At 42.2% G+C, this 18,712-nt stretch overlaps 1 protein-coding gene across 2 annotated transcripts; it reads left to right on the top strand.

The window, feature by feature from the left end:
* The first annotated feature begins 502 nt into the window (after positions 1-502).
* Positions 503-10,113, top strand: polr2b (RNA polymerase II subunit B). Of its 2 annotated transcripts, XM_067518874.1 has the most exons (25): positions 503-627; positions 1,764-1,836; positions 2,829-2,979; positions 3,065-3,177; positions 3,302-3,521; positions 3,664-3,822; positions 4,155-4,319; positions 4,401-4,597; positions 4,678-4,797; positions 5,581-5,767; positions 5,959-6,102; positions 6,208-6,347; positions 6,611-6,722; positions 7,033-7,187; positions 7,262-7,460; positions 7,550-7,718; positions 7,821-7,917; positions 8,029-8,123; positions 8,236-8,486; positions 8,576-8,665; positions 8,750-8,857; positions 9,065-9,178; positions 9,271-9,431; positions 9,585-9,780; positions 9,890-10,113. In XM_067518874.1, exons 1-25 carry the CDS (start codon positions 609-611, stop codon positions 9,977-9,979), a joined length of 3,525 nt encoding a protein of 1,174 aa, XP_067374975.1. In that variant the 5' UTR covers positions 503-608; the 3' UTR covers positions 9,980-10,113. The 2 variants fall into 2 exon arrangements, with proteins under 2 accessions (XP_067374975.1, XP_067374976.1); XM_067518875.1 differs by lacking the exons at positions 503-627; positions 1,764-1,836 and adding an exon at positions 1,850-2,732.
* The last annotated feature ends 8,599 nt before the right edge of the window (positions 10,114-18,712 follow it).

The raw sequence follows: 18,712 nt of genomic DNA on the forward strand, positions 1-18,712 counted from the left end.
GTTACATACATTTTATGTACCAGAGTTGAAAGTTAACATCAAAAAGAGCAACAGATTACTCAACACTTTGTACAATTGAAATGATGTCTTTCTCATGTTCACACTCTAGTGCAGGACTATAAAGTATTAACTTTGTTCTGAATGCAATATTTTTGTATGGTCCTTCTCTCGTGATCTCAGTACTGCTGCTATTCAGTTGATTTCCCACCATGCTATGTTCTTTTCTTCTGCCTTTTAATACCAAATTTTATATTTTCCTAACCTATCCATGCACAATTGCTGGGTGGGCCATACAGAACAGAGAGAGAAGAAATTCATCAGCTGATAAATAAAACGTATTAAGAGTTGGTTTAAAGGATGTTATATAAATATATCAGGTGGCTTATAAAGATGAAGAACTGTCTAAGAACTGCATGCAATATGCTAAATGCAAATTTGCTAAGTGCAGGAAGAGAATGAATCCAGAAGCTGGCAGCAATGCAACAGTTTGTATGTAGGCTGCCGAAAAATACGAAGAAGAAGAAGAAACTACAGTTTCCGGGGCGCGCAGCTAGTCATAACGTTGTGTCTGAATTTTAGTTGGATTTTAACTGTTTGTGCCGAAAAAAATGTACGATCAGGATGAAGGTAAGTTTTTAGCACATTCACTGAGGGTGTTAAAGGTAGTCCACTATATTTTCACACAGCCCGAAAATAGTTATTATTCCAAGCTAACAGTGGTTAGCTTCGTCAAACTCTTCGAAGCTTTGTTAGTCGCTAATGTTAGCTTAATCTGAAAACAAACTGTAGTCAACACACATGATAACACATGCTAGTATTGGTAATATCGGACCGTATTTACTAACGCACAGGCTGACTTTCATTTAGTTTAATACATCACACTGTTTGAATGAACATGCAAACGCCGGTGATATTTCATAACATTTATTAACAGGCTAACGACGTGATACGCGTTTCTGTCAGCACGATAGCGTGCTAACATGCTCATCAGAGTTTCATAAAATAGACAATTAAAAAAACAAAACTGTTTATCACTGTACTAAAAACAGCAGCTGAACCTAAATTATTTAATAAAGATTTAATACTAATTATTATGAAAGTTATATTGTAAATCTGTCTTAATTCCATAACATGAGACAAAGTAGGAACAAAATAAATACAACAACTTCTAAAACATTTAAACACTTAGCTTATTTTGTATGTAAAACACCTAAACAACTCATTATCTGCTTTGGGGGCATATTTGTCTTTATTTGAGAGAGTCAGGTGATGAGAGCAGAAGTTCCCTAGCTAGACTAAACTCAGGATACTGTGGTTAGGTGGCATGCTCCTCATTCAGCTATCATAGCTGTCCAGACATTATCTGTTAGAGCACATCCATAATAATTATCAAATATGTAATGCTAGAATCATTTGTTCTAATAAACTGATATTATAATTTTTAATATGGAGCAGTATCTGAAATAAAATATTAGATATTTGTGAACATTAGAGAAAAAGTTAGGCAGTATGGTAAAGGAGTGGTTAGCACTAATTTTCCTTTACCTTTTCAATTTTAATGAAAGTCGTGGTAGGTAGTTATTTATTTACTAATGTAGCTTTTCAAAATTAAAAGTTATAAAGTGTTGGACATTGTTTAAAAGTACAAAACAAAACAAAAACAGCTTTTAAGAAAACATGTCTGAGTTGATGAACTACAGATATGGATCAATGGAAATAAATATTGATTGTTTATTCTGTCGTTTCTCATGTTGATGTGTTAGATAATCAATATGATGAAGATGATGATGAAATCACCCCAGATCTGTGGCAGGAGGCATGCTGGATCGTCATCAGGTAGACTCACATGGACTTCATCTGTGTTGCCCTTGTGCAGTGGAAATACTAATATATTGTAATATTGATCAACATGGTAACTAATTAGTAAATAAGTGATAGGTTGTAGCTAGTGATGATGTTTGATTAATATTTATCTACTGTTTGGTAAACAGGCCTTATTTTGAACCCTCTCAATTTAGATTTTATTACAATAATAATATTTGTCCAAATACCTGTTATTTTTTTATCTGGCTACATTTTATATTTTGGGCAAGTAAATTTGGTTGTTGGGCAAGAAAAACATCTCAGCTACTTGGTCTAAAAAGTGTAATTTCAAGGGCTGGCAGGCACTTCTCAGCCTTTGTCAGCTTTGTCAATCTGCTTCTTTACTTTATCACACAGTGCAGTTTTCAGTGAAAATCTACAGACATTTCACTATGTTGCGTCAGTCTGTGAGCCAACCTCCTAACTACTTTATTTTACACAGGGAAAAAATGCATGTTCTTCTGTATGATGCAACATTACATTATAGCTTCACTTACTGCCATTTACCGGTGGACCTATAAGCTTATTTGCTCTGGAAGCAGCAGCTAACACTAGTACTGTTAATATGGTTAATGTCATCTACCTCCAGCTGACTTGTTCATCCTTCTTATGTTAAGACAGCTAGCATTGTGGACTAGCCTGACACGTTTTTCTCTAGGGTGGTAAGTAGGGTCGGTTTGTAAATAGATGCTGACAGGAGAAGGGGCGACACACACACACACACACACACACACACATTCCATCATCCTCAGTTTTAGATCGATTTTTTTTTACACAATTTACTATGGATCTGTGGTTTTCAACTCTTGTATGGATATTCTCGTACGTATCAAGTAATCTTTACACACCTCGCAGCTGATACTTGGGAGGTAAGTAACGCCAGATGTTTGTCAGAAAATTGTCTTTTCCTGCATTGAGTGATTTTTTTTTATTTATTTATTTTTATATGTTTAAAACAATTCTAGTTCCTATTTTGATGAGAAGGGCCTGGTGCGGCAGCAGCTGGACTCGTTTGATGAGTTTATCCAGATGTCAGTGCAGAGGATCGTAGAGGATGCCCCCCCCATAGATTTGCAGGCTGAAGCTCAGCACACATCAGGGGAGGTGGAGGAGCCGGTGAGCAGCAACTGGTGTTATTTTAGTTATCTTCAAGGTCAGTGTTGAGGCTCCTGCGAAATCACTGTGGCTTTTTGTGTTTCAGCCACGCTACCTGTTGAAGTTCGAGCAGATATACTTGTCTAAACCCACCCACTGGGAAAGAGACGGAGCCCCTTCCCCCATGATGCCGAACGAAGCCAGATTGCGAAACCTCACGTATGTCTCATCCAGCTGGCCATGTCTTTGTTCTCGTTATTGCTACGTCAACCCCAACAGTATATGATCCTCTCCAACATTACACATTGTTTATAGCTTAGTTTTTGTGAACCCACACCCCCAGGTACTCTGCCCCCCTGTATGTAGACATCACAAAGACTATTATAAAGGAGGGGGAGGACCAGTTGCAGACCCAGCATCAGAAGACTTTCATCGGAAAGATCCCCATCATGCTTCGCTCCACCTACTGTCTGCTGAGCGGCCTAACCGATCGAGATCTGTGTGAACTCAATGAGTGTCCGCTTGACCCTGGGGGTTATTTTATCATCAACGGCTCAGAGAAAGTACGATCTGACAACACTGCACACCTGGCAACATCATACGGGGGCTGAATGCTAAGCTAACATAGGTGTTTTCCACTGTGAATTGGTTTTCAGATGTTTTTCTGATCTTTAAACATTTTCTGACCTGTGAACTGTTTTTCAGGTTCTTATCGCACAAGAAAAGATGGCCACCAACACAGTGTATGTTTTTGCCAAGAAGGACTCCAAGTACGCTTACACAGCTGAGTGTCGGTCCTGTTTGGAGAATTCGTCACGTCCCACCAGCACCATCTGGGTCAGCATGATGGCCCGAGGAGGACAGGTGATTCCTGACCTGCACACAGAATAGTTTATTCTGATATGACATACATGCATACATACAATACATACATGCAGTACAAAATATTGTAACATAGTAAAATGGCAAAAGATTTTTTTAATTTCACTAACATTATATTTTTATACAATTATGTTTGATCTAGTGTGAGTCTGTTAAAACCTTTTCCAGACCTCAGATAAATACCATTGCCTTTACTGGTGTTTTAACTGCACAAATAGTGCTGAGTAATTGTCTTTTATACTAATGTTCCTCAATGTCTTCTATATGATCTAAGATGTAATTAGCTCATTGGCTATTTATTGGCTATTGATCAGGGAGTAAAGAAGAGTGCAATCGGGCAGAGGATCGTCTCCACGCTGCCCTACATCAGACAGGAAGTTCCCATAATTATTGTGTTTCGGGCACTGGGGTTCGTGTCTGACAGAGATATCCTGGAACACATAATCTATGACTTTGACGACCCTGAGATGATGGAGATGGTCAGTAATTATCCCTTATGGAATACAAATTGATCAGGTGCAATTGATGTGATGCCAGCAATGATGTCACTGTGTCTGCAGGTGAAGCCATCTTTGGACGAAGCTTTTGTGATCCAGGAGCAGAACGTGGCTTTGAACTTCATCGGTTCCAGAGGAGCAAAACCCGGCGTGACGAAGGAGAGAAGGATCAAATATGCTAAAGAGGTTCTGCAGAAAGAAATGTTGCCACATGTTGGTGTCAGTGACTTTTGTGAGACCAAGAAGGCCTACTTCCTGGGGTAAGTTACACCTGAGTAAACCAGAAGAGGTGACATACAGATGTGTGTAACAGTGTGTATTTCTTTCTTTCTGTTCTCAGATACATGGTTCACCGTTTGCTGCTTGCTGCTCTCGGTAGGCGGGAGCTGGATGACAGAGATCACTATGGCAACAAGAGGCTGGACCTTGCTGGGCCACTATTGGCTTTCCTGTTCAGAGGGTGGGGCTTTTTAATGTCTTCACCTTTGACCTCTAACCTCACCTGTCTTTAAACTGTATGAAAAACACAATTCTACGTCATTCGGTAGAGACATCTGATTGGTACCAAGGCGATTCTGCAGCCAAATAAACATCCACTGACCTGCTCCTGAAAGTATTTGGACAATTTAGGTCTGAATAGTTTAACAAAAACAGTTTACAATCTACAAAGCTCCAGCCTTTAAGGCCTTTTGTGTAAATCCAGACATGCAGCTGGTCAGCGAGACCACCAACAAGCTAAAGCATCACTGACCAAGTCAATGTACAGAACACAGGGACATGATAACATACATATAAGACCTGGTTTAACTAACTTAAGAATGTGATGAGGAGTTTTTTATTACTTTAAGTAATACTTAAAGAACAAAAAAAAAAAAACAAGAACCAAAAAACAATATTATTGCCTTTTTATATATAATAATATAAATTTAGGTCAGTTCCTCATTTCTGTTGTTTAGCACATTTAGGTTAAAATCATGGAAACAGATTATCATCTGTGGCAAATAAAGCTCATATAACACGTCCAAAGTTCAAAAGTAATTCGACAGAAACATGAAATTAAACCATCATTATTTGTCCATTAGCTGTTTAAATTGTTTATTCTCTTTAATTTTAAATAACATTGCTCTGTGTATCAGTAGAAAGTCTAACAATATAAAACATAGTTTTACATGAATGTCTTGTGTGTTTGAAGATCTGTCTCCTGTTATTTTGACATGAGTAAACATTTTCGTTCCCTGTTCAGGATGTTTAAGAACTTGCTTAAGGAGATCAGGATCTACGCTCAGAAGTTCATCGACCGAGGGAAAGACTTTAATCTGGAGCTTGCAATTAAAACCAGGATTATCTCAGATGGCCTCAAATACTCACTAGCCACCGGGAACTGGGGTGATGTCAAAAAGGCTCACCAGGCCCGGGCCGGGGTGTCCCAGGTGAAAAAACCTGCCTCCAAGAGCACTATTACACATCAAGGTTGAGGGTGGAGGGGTATACTGTAGTTTAACCCATCCTAATGTGGCAGAGATTTGCAGATTACTCCTCACTATGTCTCATTTTTTGTAGGACTTCATCACATCCTCTGATCAGAATCTAACAATGGTCCTGGCCTATTTCTTGTCTGTAGGTGTTAAACCGTTTGACCTTCGCTTCTACCCTGTCCCACCTGCGAAGAGTTAACTCGCCTATCGGCAGAGATGGAAAACTGGCAAAACCACGACAGCTGCACAACACACTGTGGGGAATGGTGTGTCCAGCTGAGACCCCTGAGGTAAAAACAACTGTGTCCAGTTAAATCCAGGACACCACACTGAACGATACAGGACAATTAAAAGTAAAACTAATTAAAAGTACCTCCTCACTGAATTTGTTTCAGGGTCATGCTGTGGGTCTGGTGAAGAACTTGGCCCTCATGGCTTACATTTCTGTGGGGTCCCAGCCATCCCCCATTCTGGAGTTTCTGGAGGAATGGAGTATGGAGAACCTGGAAGAGATCTCACCTGCTGCTATTGCAGAGTCAGTTCCTTTAAATATTCACTAACATTAAAGTCAGATAAAAATAATGACAGAATAGCTCATAACGAGGACAGAGGACATGTGTCTGCAGGAATCAGCTGTTGTAGTGCTTATGTCCTTTTGATTGAAATATCTCAATGCAGTTTAGCTACTGCTTCCTAATGTCCTGCACACATTGGCAGACAGAACAGTTCTCAGGATTCAGTAACCAAACTGATTTAATAGACTCAGTACTGAAAGGCAGAATATTTTTAATGTTTTAGTGCCACTAAGATCTTTGTGAATGGCTGCTGGGTTGGGATCCACAAAGATCCTGAACAGCTGATGAACACTCTGAGAAAACTGCGCCGACAGATGGACATCATCGTGTCTGAGGTAATATCCAACATCTATAACTCTGATCTGCTCCTGGCCCCGGACACCAGATTACTATATATGTAAAACCCAAACTGCAAAACATTCACAATACAGAGATAATGTTCACAGTAAAACAGATTATCCTGACTGAGGTAAAAACTCTGTGTCCAATGTTTACTATGGGCTGGTGTATTATTAACCTACATAAAACAATAAATGCAAAACCAAATGGATGTGACCAGGATCTGAGGTCTGATGACGATATTACACACAAACGAGCATTTGTGCTCTTTCTCAGGTGAGTTAATAGTTTTGCCGTGTGTTTCAGGTGTCAATGATAAGAGACATTAGGGAACGTGAAATCAGGATTTACACTGACGCTGGACGAATCTGTCGACCACTGCTGATTGTTGAGAAGCAAAAACTCCTGCTGAAGAGACGACACATTGACCAGCTGAAGGAGCGAGAGTACAACAACTACAGGTGAGACACAGCATTGTCTCCACAGAGTCTGTGGACTGGTTAAGTTCCTTTCTGACAGTTTTGGTCTGGGTCAGCTGGCAGGATCTGGTGGCAAGTGGCGTGGTGGAGTACATAGACACTCTGGAGGAGGAGACTGTAATGCTTGCAATGACCCCTGATGACCTCCAGGAGAAGGGAGTGGCCTACTGTTCCACTTACACACACTGTGAGATCCACCCATCCATGATCCTTGGAGTCTGTGCTTCCATTATCCCCTTTCCTGATCACAACCAGGTACTGGCCCAACAGGTTACCATGGAGGCAAAAGATAGCTTAAATCCTGTGGTGTTGGTTCTATAGTAACGAATTGTTTTCTTGTCCAGTCTCCCAGAAACACTTATCAATCCGCCATGGGCAAACAGGCCATGGGCGTCTACATCACCAACTTCCATGTTCGCATGGACACTCTTGCCCATGTGTTGTACTACCCCCAGAAACCACTAGTTACCACCCGCTCCATGGAGTACTTGCGGTTCAGAGAGCTGCCTGCAGGTAACACACATTAACCTGTAGGGTAATCCACCCGACCTATTTCCCCTGCTTGCTGACTGTCAGGCAGACCTCACAATTGTCTTTCTGATCTGTGTCTGACAGGTATCAACTCAATAGTGGCGATTGCCTCGTACACAGGATATAACCAGGAGGACTCTGTTATCATGAATAGGTCAGCTGTGGACCGAGGTTTCTTCAGGTGAGTCTGTGCTTCAAACTATCCATGTTGGCCACCACCCCTGCGTGTAGCACACACCTGTAGATCTGTGTTTTTTACTCAGTTTAACACTGCTGCCCCCTCCACCCCCAGGTCTGTGTTCTACCGATCATACAAGGAGCAGGAGTCAAAGAAAGGTTTTGACCAGGAGGAGATCTTTGAAAAGCCAACACGTGAAACTTGTCAGGGTGAGAATGGAGGAAGTTTGCACTATGACATAACCTGTCATGGGTAGAATGGGGTGGTAGGAGACAAGACTAACTATACCTGTCATTATGAACAACCTGAAATCATCCTCAGGAATGCGACATGCCATCTATGAGAAGCTGGATGATGATGGGCTGATTGCACCTGGTGTCCGTGTGTCTGGGGAGGATGTGATCATCGGAAAGACGGTGACCCTGCCGGAGAATGACGATGAGCTGGACAGCACTAACCGGCGCTACACAAAGAGGGATTGCAGCACCTTCCTGAGAACCAGCGAGACTGGCATTGTGGACCAGGTCATGGTGACCCTTAATCAGGAGGGCTACAAGTTCTGCAAGATCAGGGTGAGGGCATGTAGCACTGCTTATGACACCTGACTAACCTGAGACAGAACCTTAGACTTCAGACATGTTTTTCTTTTCCTCTCCTGCAGGTGCGTTCAGTCCGTATTCCTCAGATTGGAGACAAATTTGCAAGTCGACATGGACAGAAAGGAACCTGTGGCATTCAGTACAGACAGGAGGTATACAGGAAGTTAATTTTTCAAGAGACAGGTAAAGGTACTGGTAGAAAACAGTCTGAGAGGTCTGTGTGTTTTATTTTAAAGGACATGCCGTTCACCTGTGAGGGAATTACACCTGATATCATCATCAATCCTCATGCCATCCCATCCAGAATGACAGTTGGACATCTCATCGAGTGTCTGCAGGGCAAGGTACCAATTGCTTGTGGTGATCAATATTGAACAATAATCTTAGCACAAGCTACCTTATCACAGTGGAAGAATCAGTAAAAGTAGCAATAATAATTTTTAAAAATCAGGATTAACAATAAGCTTTTCACTTTAAAGGGCTTGGCTACCGTCTGCAGCTGACACATACATGTATCTCATGTTCGCATGTTTGTGTCTGTTTTTTTCCAGGTATCTGCAAACAAAGGTGAGATCGGCGATGCTACGCCATTTAATGACGCAGTGAATGTGCAAAAAGTTTCAAATTTGCTGGCTGAGTACGGATACCATCTGAGAGGAAATGAGGTCAGAGCTCACTTTCTGTTGTAACATGATGTCACAGTTACAAAAACATTCAGTTATGATTTCCATCTTAAATATTCTTCATTATTGATCAGGTTTTGTATAATGGCTTCACGGGAAGAAAGCTGACATCGCAGATCTTCATTGGTCCCACTTATTACCAGCGTCTGAAGCATATGGTAGATGACAAGATTCACTCGAGGGCCCGGGGCCCCGTTCAGATCCTTAACAGGCAGCCCATGGAAGGACGATCACGGTCAGTAACACACATTTCCTTTTTACCTGTCCATTCACACCGACACTGAGGCAGACACGTTCAAAAACTTTCACTTGATACTGTGGAACCCAGTGTCACAAACCCTGGCCCTCTTCTGTCTGTCACACCTCTGTCCTACCTATGTGTCCTCAGAGACGGTGGTCTGCGGTTTGGGGAGATGGAACGTGATTGTCAAATTGCTCATGGAGCAGCTCAGTTCCTCAGGGAACGTCTGTTCGAGGCATCTGATCCATATCAGGTTCACGTGTGTAACCTGTGTGGCTTGATGGCAATTGCCAACACAAGGACGCACACTTACGAGTGTCGAGGCTGCCGCAACAAGACACAGGTAAATATTGGGAACAAATTACAGACCCGGGTACACCTGTTTTTTTTTTTTTGTTGTTGTTTTGTTTTTTTCTTCCCTGCTTCCCTTTCATTGGCTGTTTTCTTTTCAGATCTCGCTGGTCCGGATGCCGTATGCCTGTAAACTTCTCTTTCAGGAACTGATGTCAATGAGCATTGCTCCTCGTATGATGACGTCATAGATCAGTTGCCTCCCTGCAGAATGTTAGTGTGACATCATCAGCAGAAAGCAAAAGTAGATTGTTTAGTTTTTAGGTATGTTTTTTCATTGTTTTTGTGAAAGTTTAATAAATCAAAATGTTTTTTTTCTTGGTCACATGTTGAGTTCTTGACTCCTCAGTGGTTTACTTAATAACAGGTCACATTACCAAATGGTTCACCTAACTGCAGGTGTTTTAGAAACAGGAAGAGGTTGCATAAGTTAGCAGAAGTACCACTTCACATTTTTTGCTTGGTATTAATTACATACTGTTATGTACAATGTACTGCAGTACTGGAAGTATTTTAAAAACTAGTGAAATTGATGCTGTTGAAAACAGCATCAATTTCAACACCATCAACAGGGTTGTGCAAGGTGGAATTGTTGGGTTCCCTCTGCACATCTTTATAGTCTTTATTCTGTAAAGTGCCTTGAGATGACTTTGTTGTGATTTGGCGCTATATAAATAAAGTTGAATACACAGTACAGAATGTCAGTGCAGTAAACTGTGGTGATGGAAACATAAAGTTGTGTTGAAGCACCAGTGTTGTGGACATCTGAACCAAAAAAATGGTTCTTGTGGAATCTTTGTGTGCCCATAAAACCACCCAGTGGTCAAAAGTCAAAATGGCCCTTGAAGCCACTTTTGTTTTCGATTTGTTGTAGCTCAGTGGCTTAAACACAAACAATTTACACAAAGTGAGAAATTTAGATTTGATTCCCATGTCCACTGTTCTATGAATGAATGACCTCAAAACCTCATGTATGTGACTACATGCCAGTGTTTAAGGTTTCACATTCAGAAACAGAACTGTCTCAATTAAGCTACAATAAACTCCAAGTTACAAATATAAATAAAATTGGCATGTTCTATAAAAATGCACGAGAAAGGCATTGAGTCTGTTTCTGTAACAGCAAAGATGGGGAAACAATCAACCTGAAATGCTCTGTAATAGTACAAGTCTACAAGCTTTGCAGTCACACTTCTACCAGATATCTCTAACATCCTGCATACTTTGAGGCACTGTGTGAAGCAGTAGCCAAAGATGAAGCTTCATACATCATTAATTATGTCACATTCAGGGACTGATACACACCATGCGAAGAAGGTTCACTTTCTGTTATCTTAAAAAATTTGCACCTGGTCCTACAATATTCGCACATGCTCAACAATTAATTCAGATTCAATAAAGTGGTGAATTCTTTTTTCCCTCATTTATTACATTTATTAGAACATTTATTAGAAAGTATCAAGCAGTCAGAAACTGGTTGGATGTTGGGTTCTCTCTACCTAATTTTAAACTTTACTCTTTAACATTTTTTATATTGTCACATGGTTGTGGTCCCATAATTTGTCAATGTCATTTTTGTTGTTTATGGGAATCAGTTTTAATATTTCTTGCGCCCCTACCCTCCCTTAGGCCATTTTTATCGGCTCTTATTTAGCAGCATACCTAGTTCTTTTTTGCAGCAATAATCACCTTGTGAATTTGATGCAACCACAAGGGGGCACAAGCTAGTGTCTTCTCGTGCCGGTCCCAAGTCTGGATAAATGCAGAGGGTTGTGTCATGAAGAGCATTTGATGTAAACACAGGCCAAATTAAACATGCAAATCACGACGTCCACACTGAATGTGACATTATACAGGATTGGGTTAACAATGACTGCCACTGGTTCTGTTGACTTACAGAGTGCCGGTTGAAATTAGGCTACCGGTGGTCAGAGGAGGAAGGTGTGTTCATGGGCAGAGAGAGAAGAGAAAAGCCAAGAGTGTACAACTACTACAGGGCAACTGTGGCGCAGGAAGTAGAGCAGTCATCCACCAATCTCACATTTTTTGGTTTGATCCCAGCTCCTCTGATCACACATTGATGTGTCCTTAAGCAAGACACTGAACCCTAACTTAGTTACTTGTGGCGACTGTTGGCCAGCTGCATGGCAGCTCCCCCATTGGTGTGTTTGTGTCTCACTGTGAATGTGAAGCAGTGTAAAGCACTTTAAGTACCAATAGGTAGAAAAGTGTAGACCATTTACCACTGATGTGTGTCCAGGAACCCAGGTGGAAAGGTAGCAAGGCTCGAAGCTTAGGAGCAGGGTTCAAGGTGTTTTACCATGGGTTAGATAGGAAGAGAAATTGAGTAGGAGTTATCCTGAAAGAGGAGTGTGTGAGGAATGTTCTAGAGACAAAAAGAGTATCAGACAGATTGAAGAGTCTGAAGCTGGAAATTGAAGGATTTATTTCCAATGTTGTTAGTGGTTATGCCCCACAGGTAGGATGTGAGTTAGAAGAAAAGGAGAAATTCTGGAGTGAGTTAGATGAAGTGATGCAGAGCATCCACAGAGGTGAGAAAGTGGTGATTGGTGCAGATTTCAATGGATATCTTGGTGAAGGGAACAGAGGTGGTGTGAATGTGATGGACAGATTTGTTCAAAAGGACAGACTGTGGTAGACTTTGCAAAAAGGATGGAAATGGCTGTAGTGAACACTTTTTTTCCAGAAGAGGCAGGAACACAGGGTGACGTATAAGAGCATAGGTAGAAGCACTCAGATGGACTACATCTTATGTCGACATTGTAATCTGAAAGAGATCAGTGACTGCGAAGTTATGGTAGGGGAAATTGTAGCCAGACAACACAGGATGGTGGTGTGTAAAATGACTCTTGTCGTGAGGAAAATGAAAAGCAAAGGCAGAGCAGAGGATGAAGTGGTGGAAGTTGAAAAAGGAAGAATGTTGTGTATTTTTCAGGGTGGAGATGAGACAGATTCTGGGTGGTCATGAGGTACTTCTTTGACTGGACCACTACAGCTAATGTGATCAGGGAGACAGATAGGAAGGTACATGGGGTGTCATCAGGAAAGAGGAAAGTGCAAGGACAACAAGAGGCTTGGTGGTGGAACGAAAAAGTTCAGTGTTTATACAGAAAAAGAGGTTAACTAAGAAAAATTGGGACACCGAGAGAACTGAAGAGAGTAGACAGGAGTACAGGGAGAGGCAGCGTAAGGTGAAGGTAGAGGTGGCAAAGGCCAAAAAAGACCATATGAGGACTTGTATGCTAGGTTGGACACTAAGGAGGGAGATGTGGATTTGTACATGGTGGTGAGGAAATGTCAGGATCTCTCTGCACTTTTGTGTTGTGGCCCCTTCTCCTTACTTCCTGTCCCAGTTCTTTTGCCCAGCTTTACCCTCGTTGTCCCTCATTGTTTGCACCTGTTCCCTCCTATACTTAAGTTCTGTCTTCCCTTCACTCCCCTGCCAGATCCTCGTCGTTGTTAACGTGGTCACTGCCATCGTGGGTCCTGTCTTCAGTGTCGCTGTTGTTACCGTCGTCATTATTACCCTCACCAACCCCATGTCTGTATGTATGTTTCATGGACTCTTTCATTCAGGACTCTAGTTTCTTGGACATTTTTCTGGGACTCTGTACATCTGTGTCATTTGGTCTTTGGTTTGCTTTTTTTCTCAATCAGTGTTTCTTGTTTAAGTCCTATTTTCCCTGCCAGTTGCTCCCGGGTTTTTGTGTTTTAGGGTTGCCTTTGTTTAATTCAGTGTTTGGCCAAGTCTCTAGTTTTCTCCCCTAGTTTTGATCCTGTTTTTTTCATGTTTAGGTATGTTTGTGTGGTCTTAGTTTGCCAGAACTTTATGCTTAGTTTGTTCATGTCTGCCTCCCCTTAGTTTGTGTGTTTATGTGCTCCCCCACCTCTGTTACTTTGGTATCTTACCCTTCCAGTGTGTTAAGTTTTTCTTTGTTTTACTTTAATCATTATTGCATGTGTTCCTTTGTTCAGTAGTTTGTGTCTTTTTATATTTCTTAGTCTCCTTAGCCTCACCCTTGTGTTTATATGCTTTAGTAGTTTAACGTTTATCTGTTCCTTAGTAGCCTTTGTTTGTTAAGTTCCTTGTCTAACTTGTGCCTGAGTCTTATCTGTATTTATTTTTGGTAAATTCTGTTCTGAATCCGGGCTCTAGTACCTTCCTGTTAGGAGCAACTTCTGTTCACCATTTTAGTATCTGTTAAATAAACCCTTTTTTCGTTCATCCTTCGCACTGTCTCCTCTCTTGGGTCCACCCCTTAACCAAAACCGTGACAGTAGGATCTGGCCAAACTAGGACCCAGAGATGTGCGAGTGGTTTTTCTTTCCTTTTTTTTTTCCCATCCCCCCCCCCCCATGGATGCCACAAAGGCTTTCATGTTTGTCTCAGGGTATAGACCCCAGACTCAAGACCAGACACCGGTCCTGACCGGTTATGAAGGGACCCGCCTGGCATTCTGTTCTCCAGGCGTGGGCCCGCGACGTAGAAGGTCCAAACCTCAGACCAAAACCAAAGTTCCTGATATCCCTCGCTCTGCCCCTAACACTACCCCTGAGTCTGCCACAGCACCGCCTGCCCCTAGGCCAGTCTGCTGCCCACCTGTTCCTGTTTTGGCTCCCGTAAAGTCGACTCCATCTATACCTGAGGTTTCAGCTCTTGTTTCTGGGCTGGCTTCATGTCCGGTTGACACTCTCCCCCACTCACTTCCCGACCAAGTCTGACCAGTTTGCCACAAAGCCACAGGTTGTCGGACCCTCTATGCACAGAAGACGCTCAGCAGGACGTCGCAGGGCCCAGCACGACAGCTGTTCCAAAACCCCAAGCCAGGAACCTCTATCTAGCACCACCTCAGAATCTAGCACTCCAGCTATGTCAGCCCAGGAAGCTAGGGAGAGGGCGGAGTTCGAGGTTATTGCTGGGGGCCCAAATCCCCTCGCCTCTCCAAGTTGTGGTTCCGCCTGAACCTGTTCTACTTGCCCTGCACCTGCCTCTGAACCCGATTCTGCTGTTCCTGCTCCTCTCACTGTCTCAGCTCCTGCCTCTGACCCGGTCAGCATCTCACCCGGCCCTGAATCTGCACCTGTCCCTGTTTGCCCAGATCCGGTCCAGAGGTCTGGGTCAGCCACCACTCCACCTGCGGCTGTTCCAGGGGGCGTCAATGCCGCCACCTCGGTCCAGCCCCCCGGGAGAGTCGACGCCGCCTCTGGTGATTCCGCTCTGGCTCTTCCTATTCCTTTCCGCGGGTCTGGTTCCTGTTCCTGTCCCTGTCCCGGCGCCGAGGTCGGCGACTGTTTCTCCCGTCTCTGTTTGTCCTGTTTCTATGTGCCCAGGTCCAGCTCCCAACTCTGATCCTACTCTGACGCCTGCCTTTCGACCGGTCAGTGCTCCGCCGGGCCCCAAGGTCGATCCTGCCTGGCTCTGTTCCTGCTCCTGGCGCCGGGTCGGCCGTGTTTTGGTCTGGCTCGGCTCCTGTTCCTTCTCCTGGTTTCGGGTCGGCTGGGGTCCGGCCCGCTCGTGATCCTGCTCCTGTTCCTGGTTCCGGGCCGGCCGACAGTCCTTCTGGTCATTCTCCTGGCTTGTATTACAGAAGCACCTGCTCTTGCAAAACATAACCAGCTAAAGTTTACAAATTCCAGATTTCAACTATATTAGCTTCATTGGCTTAGCAGTTATCCGTTAGCAATGTCTTCTCTGTCTCCCTCTGTCTCTCTTTCTCTCACTTGCTCGGTGTGTCTCATGTTCAGTTTTTCCTCTGCCTCTTGTAGTTATAATAGTATATGTAATAAGTGTAAGGTTTCTGCAGCTTTGGAGGCGAGGCTGACGGAATTGGAAGCACGGCTCCACACCATGGAAAACAACTCAGCTAGTCAGGCACCGGTAGCTGGTGCGGGCGACTTAGCGTAGCCCCTGCTAGCTGTCCCCTGGCAGTTCCCGAGCAGCCGGGAAGCCAGTCCGGCTGCGTGACGGTTCGTAAGAGATCTAATGCTAAACAGACGCCCGAGGTTCATCACCATTCAGTTCACGTTTCAAATCGATTTTCCTCACCCAGCGACACACTCGCTGAGAAACCAACTCTGGTAATTGGCAGCTCTATAGTCAGAAACATGAAGTTAGAGACTCTAGCGGCCGTAGTCAAATGTCTTCCTGGGGCCAGAGCGGGCAACGTTGAATCATATTTGAAACTCCTGGCTAAGGATAAACGTAAATACAGTAATATTATTATTCACGTGGGAGTTAATGACACCCGATTACGCAAATCAGAGGTCACTAAAATGAATGTTGAATCGGTGTGTAACTTTGCAAAAACAATGTCGGTCTCGTAATTTTCTCTGGTCCCCTGCCAAATCTGACCAGTGACGACATGTACACCCGCATGTCGTCATTCAACCACTGGCTGTCTAGGTGGTGTACAGCAAATGATGTGGGCTACATAGATAGTTGGAAACATTTTGGGGGAAAACCTAGGCTTATTAGGAGAGATGGCATCCATCCTACTTTAGATGGTGCAGCTTTCTTATCCAGAAATATGGCTGGTTTTATTAAACAACCAAAAGTATGACAATCCAGAGTTGAGCCTAGGATGCAGAGATCCAGTCCTACATGCCTCTCTGCAGTATCCTTACAACCGTTACCCTCCCACATACATATAGAGACTGTCTGTTCCCCGACCAACTAAATTACATAAACTAAAAACGACAACAAGAAGAGTTAATCATGATAACCTAATAAAAGTTAAGACTAATCCTCTTACAGAACAAAACCCCAAAACTATTAAATGTGGATTATTAAATATCAGATCTCTCTTTTCTAAATCTCTGTTAGTAAATGACTTAAGCGATCATCAATTCAATTTATTTTGTCTTGTCTTTACCTTGTCTACCTACCTTGTCTTTACGTATGGAATTGAAGAGGATAATTTAACAATATTTCCTCACAACTCTCTTCTGTCTGACCATCTTTTAATAACATTTGAATTTACAATAACGGACTATACAGCAGTTAGGGAAAAATTTCACTATGGCAGATGCTTAAGTGAAAAAGCTGTCAACAAATTTAAAGAAATTATTTTTTTCATCATTTGCTTCACCATATGTTAATACAATGGAATGTATTCTCCTTAATGTTATTCCTGCACAAGTAGATTATCTTGTTGCCAATTCTGCAGCCTCACTACGTACAATACTTGATAGTGTTGCCCCTCTGAAAAAGAAGGCAGTAAACCAGAAGAGGCGATGTCCATGGTATAGTTGACAAACACGCATGTCAGGCAACATGAAAGTTGGAAAGGAAGTGGTGTTCCAGAAATTTAGAAGAATCTCATTTAGCCTGGAAAAATAGTTTAAAAATGTACAAAAAAGCTCTCCGTGATGCCAGAACAGCATATTATTCATCATTAATAGAAGAAAACAAGAACAACCCCTGGTTTCTGTTCAGCACCGTAGCCAAGCTGACTAAGAGCCATAGTTCTGTTGAGCCTTCTATTCCCTTAACTCTTGAGCAGCAATGACTTCATGACCTTCTTTATGAATAAAAGTGTAGCTATTAGAGAGAATTCACCAGATCCTCCCCCCAAATATTACAGATAGATCTTCATGTATAGCAGTGAGAGTCATCAATAAGGCTCCAATCCCTGTTAGACTACTTTTTACCCATAGATATCTCTGAGCTAACTTCAATTATTACCTCATCTAAACCAACAACCTGTCTGCTAGACCCTATTCCTGTCAGTCCTGTCCCCCTGTTTGTTATCTAACTTTATTTCCTGTTTTGGCTTTTATTTTATTGATCCTCCTGTGTCTCTTCCTGTGAGTCTGTTTGCTGTCTTTACCTTCCTCATTTTGTCCTGATTTGTTTCACCTGTTCCCCAGTCCTTTTATACCCTGCTCTCCCCAGTGTTCGCTGCTGGTTTGTATTATGTGTTACTACTCAGTCTGCCTAAGTCACAAGTTTTTATCCTGCCTGATCCCTGTCTGGACTCTGTCAAGGTTTTGGTCTGGTTTGGTCTTTCCTTGTGTGGTTTTGTATTCCTTGTTATGTGGTTTGGTTATTTCTTGTGTTAGTGGTTTGGTTCTCCTTTGTTAGGTTTGCATTAGTTTATGAGTTTATTTATTTACTTTACCCTGTTCCCTGTATTTAGTTACCCCTGTTTATTTCCCTTTCTCTCTAGTTTAGTTTGTTTTGGTTTTATTGCCATCTGTCTATTCCTGTTTAGTTCATTTGTCTCTATTAGTTTACCCTCTTGTGTGTTTGAACTAGATACGGTCTTGTCTGGTCCCTGAGTGTTCCTTATGTTGTATTAGTCTTGTATGTGTGCACCTCATTGTTGATTTAGCTGTACTGTCTGTCGTTCTCCCTATTCATGTATAGTCTGTCATCTTGTTGTCTTTAGTTCTGTAAAGTTTATTACCCTCCTATTGGAGTGATTTTCAGTTGTTAAACCCACCTGTTTCTTTATTAATAAATACCCTTTTCTTTACACCTCCTCTTGCCGTCTCCTAACTTGGGTCCTTGTAAATTACTTATACAAACCGTAACAATTCCAGCTAAGCTGCTCAAGACTACTTAAAAAAACCCTCTCTTGACCCAGGGCTCTTAGCCAATTATAGACCAATATCTAATCTCCCCTTTATTTCTAAAATAATTGAAAAAGTAGTTGCAAAAAAATTATGTGATCACCTTCATAGGAATAATTTTATGAAGCCTTTCAGTCAGGATTTAGAGTTCATCATAGTACAGAAACAGCACTGGTAAAAGTCAACAACGATCTTCTTTTGGCCTCAGATAATGGACTCTATCTCTATACTTGTTCTGTTAGATCTTACTGCTGCATTTGATACCATTGATCATAACATTTTATTACAGAGACTGGAACATGAAATTGGGATTGAAGGAACTGCACTAG

The sequence above is a fragment of the Channa argus genome, chromosome 10, assembly GCF_033026475.1.
Source record: "Channa argus isolate prfri chromosome 10, Channa argus male v1.0, whole genome shotgun sequence".
Lineage (NCBI taxonomy): Eukaryota > Metazoa > Chordata > Actinopteri > Anabantiformes > Channidae > Channa > Channa argus.

Coding starts and splice junctions, on each gene's coding strand:
- polr2b (XM_067518874.1), top strand. Junction 1,837..2,828: donor GCATGCTGGATCGTCATCAG/GTAGACTCACAT, acceptor AAACAATTCTAG/TTCCTATTTTGATGAGAAGG. Junction 8,858..9,064: donor TCGAGTGTCTGCAGGGCAAG/GTACCAATTGCT, acceptor GTTTTTTTCCAG/GTATCTGCAAACAAAGGTGA.